At 38.1% G+C, this 9703-nt stretch overlaps 1 protein-coding gene across 1 annotated transcript; it reads right to left on the bottom strand.

Moving 5' to 3' along the window:
- Nucleotides 1-1205: 1205 nt before the first annotated feature.
- LOC107685492 (olfactory receptor 52N2-like) lies at nucleotides 1206-8462 on the bottom strand. Its single transcript, XM_016482091.1, has 7 exons — nucleotides 8350-8462; nucleotides 7323-7476; nucleotides 5964-6043; nucleotides 5573-5760; nucleotides 5299-5509; nucleotides 4697-5169; nucleotides 1206-1301 (listed from the first exon to the last, which is right to left on the bottom strand). The coding sequence occupies exons 4-7, from the start codon at nucleotides 5651-5653 to the stop codon at nucleotides 1206-1208; spliced, it is 861 nt and encodes a 286-aa protein (XP_016337577.1). The 5' UTR covers nucleotides 5654-5760; nucleotides 5964-6043; nucleotides 7323-7476; nucleotides 8350-8462.
- Nucleotides 8463-9703: the final 1241 nt, after the last annotated feature.

The raw sequence follows: 9703 nt of genomic DNA, 5'->3' as shown, positions 1-9703 counted from the left end.
TCTTTTAGGAAATCTGTATACGGCCCTGGTGGTCTATACACAGTAGCCAGAGCAAGAGATACGATACATTTCTTTTGCATATCTGACAGTGTAACAGAATCTTTTATCTGCTAAGCTTTTCTTTTTCATGTTTGATTCATATGAAATAATTAAACTCCTAATATATGCTTTATGTCCCATAACAGATTGGGAGATATCCCAGTGGTTTTATTATCTATGAAAAACATTTTAATTTGTTCCTTTAGATATGATTCATAATTTGGATCATAAGCAAGCCAGGAGGGAAATCTCCATGTATCCTGAAGGTATTTGACATTAGAGAGGGGGTTAAGTTAAGGAATACAGCCACATGATCAGATATTACAATATTATAATTATCTCGCAGTTCAGTATATTATGAAGGGAAGCTTTAGGAAAAAAAATTGTGTATTCTACTGCTGGTTTTGTGTACTCCTGAAAAAAAAAAAAGTATATTCCCTCTCCTCAGGGTGTAAAACCCGCCACGTATCTGTCAGACCTATGTTCCTGTTTTGTTGTGTTTTCTCCCCATGTGCTCCCCATTACCCAGTTTTTCCCTCTCGTTTGATTACTCATTTGATTCAGGTGTGTCTCGTCAATTACTCTTGTGTATATATAGTGGTATCTGTTCCTGGTTTCCTTTGTCCAGTGTTAACGTAATTTTGTACTTCCATGGTGTGTGCTACATGTGTCTCTCCTTTGTTGGTGTTCCCCTTTGTTTTGTTTAAAGACTGTTCTACGTATATCTCCTTCGTCCCCACGCTCCTTCACTCCTACACTGTGACAGTGACAGAATACTGGACCAACAAAGATGAACTGGGCTGAAGACCAGCTATGGTGCCTGCGGCAGGGTCTTTGGGTCAGGACCTTTGGAAAGGTATGTGGAGGAATTCCTCGAGCTTTCCCATCGGGTGAGCTGGCATGATGCTTCACTCGGTGCTTGTTTTCAGTGGGGTCTGGATGAGGAAACGATTCGCTGTAGTCTTCCTGCATGTGAATTCTCTTTGGTCGAGTTGATTAACCTCATCCTGTATTTAAATGGTTCAAATTTTGAAGTAGAATAAGTTAAGGGAGATGTGAACCATCCTCATCCAGCCCCATCTGAAACACACTTCGCTTCTCCAGCTCCGCAAACGCCGGGACCAAAAATCCGCCTCCCTTCCTCCGTTTCCAGCTCCCAGAACCATTCACGTCCTCATCCCAGAACCACCGGCCGCTCCACTGTCAGGCACGCTGACCGCTGCACTGTCAAGTCCTGTGATACCAGCTCCAATCTCCTTAACCTCAAACCAAAAGAGGAGCATGAGGAGGAAGAGACTGTTTCCACGTCCACGCCCAGGGAATAGGGTGCTAGGGTATTTTAGGTTTCCTTAAGTAAAGCCATGTGGGTAGAGGGAGTTAGCATTAACAAGCAGCAGTAGCCAGCATGGCTCACCTGCTGAGCATATTGTGCTTTGTCCTGGTTGGGAAATGTGTAATTTCAAGCCCAGTCAAAAGTAAGGAGTTGTTTTTTTGTTTTTGTTTTAAGTGTACAATGCTGATTTGCAGAGATGTTACATGTATGTTTGGATTAATGCTAAGAGTTTAAGACCGTGGATTTGTATGCATTTTAGAAGGACTCTTTATTGGTGAGGTTACCACATCATGGTCCAGTTTGAATATGGATTTAAAGTTCTTTTCGACATGGGACCATAGTCTGGACTATTTTTGACTGTTCCTGGTTAGGAACAGCCTGTGTTTGAGAGCCTTGGCGTGTTTTCAGTACAAGAGGTTGGATTATTCATTTGCTATCAGTCAACTTCAGCTACGGACAGTGTTTGGACATTGATGTACTACAGATAAGACTTTCGCACACATCAACATTCACATGACGAAATCCTAGTCTTACATTGCTTTGTTTGCTTTTTTTTTTTTGTTGTCCTTTTTGTGTATTTACATTTTTGGCTATATATAGCTGTATTAACCTGAACTGAATGTTTTGTATTTAATAAATTGATTTGAAATCCCTTTGACTACTGTACATTTTTGACAATACAGACATTAGTTATGTGGTGACTGCATGCGTTTCAGATGTATAATATCTTTTTTTTTTTTCCCCCAACAAATTCTCAGGGGCCCTGCGCTGGCAGCCCTAAGTGGGCCCGTAAAGGTCCAGTGCAGGCTTGTTTGCAGGGTTGGTTGTCTGTGCGGTAGTTTATAGTTTTGATTGTTTTCGTCTTCTGAGCATGTAGTTTAGATTCAGACTTTTCTCTGACATCCACCATACTCAGAATACCACAGATTAAGGAAGACCATTCGGTCTGAGAAAGTTTACATCAAAGGGCTCCGCTGCCGCTCAGCAGAGGTATGACTACACTGCCATCTTGGGTCACGTGACTCCCTCATTGCGATTATTTAACTGCTCCCGATCGGGACGGAGCATCATGTTTGATATTTACGACTCTTGATCGGGCTGCCTCTGATGTGATACCCACGATAGCCAATGAGTGTGAACAAGAGTCACCTACTGGATGTTGTGTGCTTCTATAGCCGAAACTTGGCAGCCACAAACATGCCACAAAAGTAGAATACTGAGAAAGAACATCACCCATATTATTATTATTTTTTTTCTTCATTTTTGTTTTTCACTGTACAACAGAATACGTGCCAGGACAGCCAGCTGACAATGTTGATTGTCCTCCATGTGTTTTTCTTCTCTAGTCACGTTTTATCTCACGAGTCTCCATGAGATCTCATCTCACTGTGAAATTGTTCCTATAATCAACAAGTGTGTGCGGTCTCACGGTCTGGTCGAATCATCTAGTGTGCACGTTCAGAGGATTATAGACCAATTTGGAGTAGATGTCATTTTTACGTCACTTGCAGCTGCGCGCGCATAGTGGTGGCAGAAAAACACTGGGAACAAGTGGAGGGAAATGGGTAAAATCCATGGAATAAGAGAAAAAAATGTATTGTTGTGCCTTTGGATATCGGAATGCAAATAATTTTTCTATAACACTGTCTCAAAGATGCCATTTTAAGCTAAACGCAGACGTTTAAACGGACAGACTATGGATGAAACCTGCTATGATTACCCTACTTTTAAAGCATACATTTGATTTAAACAATAGGTCTATATAATATTCATATAGGGGACATATTGTATTAGCCCTACAGTTGAAATACATGCGTGAAATACTATTTAAACCTATAACATTTTACATAACATTTACCTATTTTATCTCACAATTCTGACTTTTTTTTTCTTGCTAATGCAAGTTTATATCTCCTAGTTCGGACTTTATAACTTTCTTCAAGTCAACAATTGCGAGTTTGTCAATTCTGAGGAAAAAAAGCCAGAAGTGTGGGATTATAAACTAAAAAGAAAGAATGACAAGTTGATTTTTCTTACCAGAATTGTTATATAATATAACATAATAGATATAATCTCGGAATTGCAAGAAAAAAATCCGAATTTTGAAATATAAACTGAAAATTAAATTTTTATTCTTTTATTCCATGGCTTGAATAGACAGCTACGTTAAAACTGTCATTTTCTGCCACCAGATAGGCTCCGCCCACAAAAAAAAAGTCATCACTGTTTGCAAACACTGAAATTGGTCTATAAGACTAAAAATCGGTTGAAACTGTCTTGATGCCGCCCATGGTTTTAAAATCAGTTAAGATTTGAAAATCATCTAGTGTGTCCCAGGCCTAACTCGGGCAGGAAGAACTACTACAGAGACAGAAAAGAAACTCAAAACCGAACATAAGCGTGACACCCTGTTGTCACATGATTATTTTGGGTTGTGGTTTTATTTTATTGTTGTTATTTTACCAGCAAAATATTGATGCTATAAGAATACACATATCAGTCTGTCAACAATTCCCTTGCACATCTGTAGGTGATCGATAGGTGCGTTGGATAAATGACTAAAAACAAGTCAAACATCAAAGCAAAAACAAATGAATCCCATATGATATGCCTGATGAAGGTCATAGGACTGAAACATTGTGAATAAATCTATTTTTGATACGTTTGCAAGTACTGATAGTGTGCGGGATTCATTCGGTTTAGTTTTTATATATCAGACTGAATTTTGATCACAGTGTAGCAATAAGCATGTTTTAAATGACCTGTTGTTGTCTGTTCATGCAGGAAATTGTGCAATTCTAGCTCTGCTAGTCCTATTGGAGTATTGAAAAAGTAAAGATGCATGTTTGGTTGCATGACTTTTCCAAATTTGTAGTCTGCCTGAAGTAGAGAGTGTACTTTTTCACTTACTACAGTTGGAAAAAAGTTAATTTTTCAGTAATGCATGGGTGCTACTTTTGTAGGAGATAGATGACATGTTAAATATTTTGTCACTTTCTTTTATTATACTGACTCACTTTATAGAGATAGATGACATGTTGAATATTTTGTCACTTTATTCTTTTATTATACTGACTCACTTTATATTATAGTTACATAGTCATATGATATGCTATATCGTATATTTACTTGTTTATCTTATATATCATAATTACTTGCTAGTAGGATTACCTTTATCTTTCTCATGTGAAGTGGTCATATACACAACAAAGCACTGCTGTTAAAACAGAAATGTAGACAAATGTATATTTCCCATTTAAACTTTATCACTCAAAAAGACTGCATATGGCTTTACAATGATTCTTTGTTTCTTTCACAAATTACTGAAAAAAAAAATATGAAGTTAACTTTACTTTTATACATAAGTTTAAATAGTTTCTGTCTTATTTCCTTGGCTTGCAACCCATATATTATGGGATTCAAGCATGGAGGAACAACATGGAACATTATACTAGATAGTTTCCTATGTTCAGAGAGTTCAGGAAAACGATGAAGTAATATGGTGGTGAATCCAGAAACCATCATGATTACATAAACAGCTAAGTGTGCCCTGGAGGTTTTTATGGCTTTGCTGTTGCTTGCTTTGTTTTTGCTTTTGAAGCATACCATTGCTATTCTGAGATATGTTAATACCATACTCCCCAATGAAGATGTAAGTAAAACAACAGTAAAAGTTAATCCATATACATTATTAATCACTGTACTTTCACAGGAAAGTTTAAATAGTGAAGCATTGTCACAAAATGGATTTTCAATAAAAGATCTGCAGTGAGACAGGCGCACACTGAGGCCAATCAAAATTCCCACCAGCACTAATGCAACACCCCAGGCTCCTGCTGACAGTTTAACTACCATATTATTGGACATCGTAATTGACTATCGCAGTGGATTGCATATGGCCACATATCTGTCAAAGGCCATGATCATTAGAATAGTGTGGGATGCTGTTCCATATAAATGACCAAAAAAAGCTTGCATAACACACTCCACATATGTGATGTAATGCTCAGAGGTGTCTGTTAAAGTATTCCTCATCAAGTGTGGCAACAGAATGGTTGTCCCTAATACATGATTGAGTGGCAAGTTGCAGAAAAGAATGTGCATAGGCTGGTGTAAACTTTTTTCCACTGAGATCTGAATCAAAAATCGCAATGTTAGATACCATAATAAATATGTAAGCAATAAAAAAAATTAAAAAAAAATGGCTGAATGCAAGGACTGTTGTTTAACTTGCAGTCCCTCCATTAAAAGTATGCTGTATCTGAATGTCAGGTTGTCCATCTGTGACCTAAACGAAACATACAGGGCTGTGCTTTTCCAAAACCATTGTACAAGCCTAAGTAGATCGTAGAGACAGCAGATTGTGGTTTCTACTTAGGCCTATGATGCTTTTGAGAAGCACAGCCCAGACAGAGTCAGAATAAGACTTAATGCAACAGACACATACAGAACAAAAAAAAAAAACCTTTTTTTACAATGTAAAATAAATCTGTTAAAAATATTTTCCCTACAACAGGTATAAACTATTAGTTAGTTTCTGATAAAAAAGTAAAATCTTAATTGTTTACCCCACTCATTTATGTATACTTACCAAGGTAGATGACTGATATATAAATAGTTATCACTTTGGTTAATATATAGAGGCACACAGCTGTTGCATTCCTTTCTTCTCTGCAATCATGAGAGTCAGTGTTTGAGCAGAGTTGACCATTTTATATGTGTGTCACAACAACTTAAGTTTACATGTAGGTTGAAGTAAAAGAGTGTTGGCAGAATGGAGAGAATGTGAAGCAGTATATGAACTATATGTTAAAATTAGAACTTTATAAACAATTTTAGCAATAATGCGAAGCCAGTGCAACTGTGAAAGCAACGGTATGATATTCACAAGGAGAGGTATGAGTAAGCACACGAGCAGTAGAATTTTGAATATACTGTAGTCAACTTAAAGATTTAGCTAGAAGACTAGAGAACAAGGCATTACAATAATATAATCTGGATGTAAAAAAGGCATGTTACATGCAATGAACATCAGGACTAGTGGTGATGTAGATCTCACTGTCATCCGCATAGCAGTGATAAAGAAGGCTATACTTCCTGAATCTGCTCTAGTGGCAGCATGAATGTGAAAACAATCAAAAAAAAATCCCAGAGAAACCCGATCAGCTATGCAGCTTATTCAACAGAACTGAATCACATATGGTGTCAAAAGCCAAGGTCAAATGCAGAAACGTTAATTCATGTGTTCATGCCCTCAATGTTAGATTATTGGACTGTTTTATTGGGTAGTTGTTCTACATGCTTAAACTCAAGCTGGTTAAACTGAAAAAAATAAAAATAAATAAAAATCTTGGTGGGGATTACGGGCATGTGTGCTGCCCAAACGCACATAAATGGCAGAGCCATTATGGACAGTGCAGCAGCCTCTGTACTTGACTCTGGGGCGTGAACGGGCTCCAATGCAGACTCAGGGGCTAGAGCAGGCTCAGGACTGTGGTCAGGGCCTAGAGCCGACACTGGAGAAAACTCAGGGACTGGAGCCAACAGTGGAGCAGACTCTAGATGAGAGGAGTGGGGGATGGTGAACTTGGAGCCGATCTGACAGAAATGATCAATGGATCTATTAACTTTGCCATCAGGGCACTGTTAGACAGCCTTTCGGGCCTGGGGAAGGCTGGAGATGTCAAATAGGCAGTTCTGATGGTTGCTGGTGAAGAGTCTGTGGAAGATTCGGGCATATGTTTGGGTTAAGCTGAAGTGCCCAAATACTTTCTGGATAGAACTTGGTTTATATTTCCTCAACAAAGAAATCAGAACCATTTAGACAGAGGACATGATTTATGAAATCAACTAATGGTATATAACAATCACCAGAAGAAAGAAACTGAAATAACTCGTCATCCAGCCCCATCCAAAAGCATACATTGAGCATTGGCTCCCTCCAGCTCACCTGATGGGACAGCTCCAGGAATTCCACCATGTATTGCTCCAGAGGTCAGCCACACTGTTGGATGTTTAGCAAGCGGTCCTCTGCCAGACTCTGTTGCTCAGCCAGTTTCATTTTTGACTGGTCTGGTGTTTTGTCATGGTTGCTTTGTTAAACACTTATGAAGACGATGGAGTAGCAATCCAAAAGTCTTTTATTTTAAATCCAACCACAAATCGAAGAAATCACAGGGCAACACAATACCACACAACAACTCAAATACAACTAACACCAGACAAAGATCAAAACAAGAATGAGGGTATAAATGCAGTGCAAACAAGGCCAATCAAATGAGGATAACCTGAACAGAGGACTACAATCAGTAACCATGGAAACTAACAGGCAAGGAACAGAGGAGAACAGAATAAGCTAGAAGCAATGACAAACTAGAACAGGGGTCACCAAACTCGATCCTGGAAGGCTGGTGTCGGTGGAAGGTCCTGCAGAGTTTAGCTCCAACCCTAATCAAACACACTTGAACCAGCTAATCAAGGTCTTACACCTGCCTGGAAGTTTCAAGTATACCTTGTGTTTAGGCAAGTTGGAGCTAAACTCTGTAGGGCACCGGCCCTCCAGCACGGAGTTTGGTGACCCCTGAATTAGAACATACCAAGGTAACAGAATCAAACAGAAATACAAACAATAAACATGATAAAAACTCAATGTGACAACTGAAAAGAAAAAAAATCTAAACTGCTTTAAAGCCCAGCAACACTATTGTAGCTACATAACTTTACAACAGCATCACTGCTTTAACAAAAAAAGCAAAACAGCAAGATTTGACGCCAAGACAAAAATGTAGAAAATGCTCTCTAATCGTTCTCGCGGTACTTTGATGTCATACACAACATGGTCTGTGTAGTGTTGCTCCAAGTCAAACACCTATTTTGTTTTGTTAGGAGTCACACAACAGTTTTTCAGTGGCTTTATAATTAATATTTTCATTTACACAATTTTACAAAATCAGACAATGTTGTGTCTATTTATATACCTGTCACGATGCGGTGGGGATGAAGCACACGGTGCCAGGGTAATCCAGAAGTGAGTCTTTAATTATCAAACCAAGAGTTAAACAGAAGAACATAGGAGTAAAACACCACAACGTAACTTCAAAGTAAGACAAAGGAACTGAGGAAAACACAGAGTATATAAACACATGGAACGTGATTACGCAAAACTGAAACAGGTGGAGAACTCAATCAAAACAGGTGAACAGAATAAACGATGATGAACTAAATGAGAACAGGAACTGAAAATAGGGGCAAACAGGAACTAAACAGAGACAAACATGTGACCATACTACAATATTAACGTCTTATTATTGAATTGTTGTAAATAAATATCACATTTGCAACTATATACCACAATATTAACTTCTTATTATTGAATTGTTGTAAATAAATATCACATTTGCAACTGGTCAGTGTTAAAAAAATTCTGGGAAATCACTTCACGTAAGAGTGACTACTAATAGGTTGTCTAAAAAAAGTCACATTTTTGAGCAGAAAAAATCACCCACTGAATTTCAAAGCTGAAACATAGTAATGACTTTCTACTTTAAGGCCCTTATAGAAGTGTAGTGGAGTGAAAAATACGATATTTGTCGTTCAAATGTAGTGAAGTTAGTCATAAGTTTCCAGAAAAAATAATACTCAAGTAAAGAACAGATAATCAAAAAGTATACTTAAGTACAGTACTCAAGTAAATGTACTTTTTGTTGCCTTTAAAGTGAAATAACTGAACATAAACATAGGAGCCAGATAAAAATGCTAATTTTAGAAGACATTTTCAGCATGACACTTAAAGGCTTTTGCATTTGAAGTCTTTATTTGTAAAATATTGCACTAAAAGTAGAGTATTGTACTAAGGAAGGCCTTGAGAGGCATCAACTGTCCAAGAGGGAGATGGCCTGTGGAAAAAAGCTATTCCTGTGGTTAGATGTTCTAGTGCCTATTGTTCTGAGTCAACATCCAGAAGGCAATAATTCAAAGAGGTTATGGCCAGGATGACAAAGGAAGTGCAGCCACTGCTGGGCCTTTTTCACAATGGAGTCAATGTGAGTTTCCCAGGGATGCTGGGTGAAAACTGATTTTTTTTTCTCCAGCTTTTCAGAGTAGCTTCTTTTAGCCACTCTAATTGTCACATTTATGGTCTGTTTTTGTTTTGTTTTCCCTCTGTTCCTTCCTCCTGTTTCTGTATGCCCTTATTTGTGCCCTTATGCCCTTATGTTCCTGTCCTCATTATAGTTTGTTTGTTAATTTGGTTTTCCCGTGTGTTTGATTGTTGATTACTCCCAGGTGTGTCTTGTCTATTACCCCATGTACTTAAGTTCCTGTCTGTGTTAT

Source organism: Sinocyclocheilus anshuiensis, unplaced genomic scaffold (assembly GCF_001515605.1).
Source record: "Sinocyclocheilus anshuiensis isolate Anshui unplaced genomic scaffold, SAMN03320099.WGS_v1.1 scaffold922, whole genome shotgun sequence".
In the NCBI taxonomy this organism is placed as follows: Eukaryota; Metazoa; Chordata; class Actinopteri; order Cypriniformes; family Cyprinidae; genus Sinocyclocheilus; species Sinocyclocheilus anshuiensis.
Note: the sequence above shows the minus strand (reverse complement) of the source record. Positions and strands in the feature narration are given on the sequence as shown.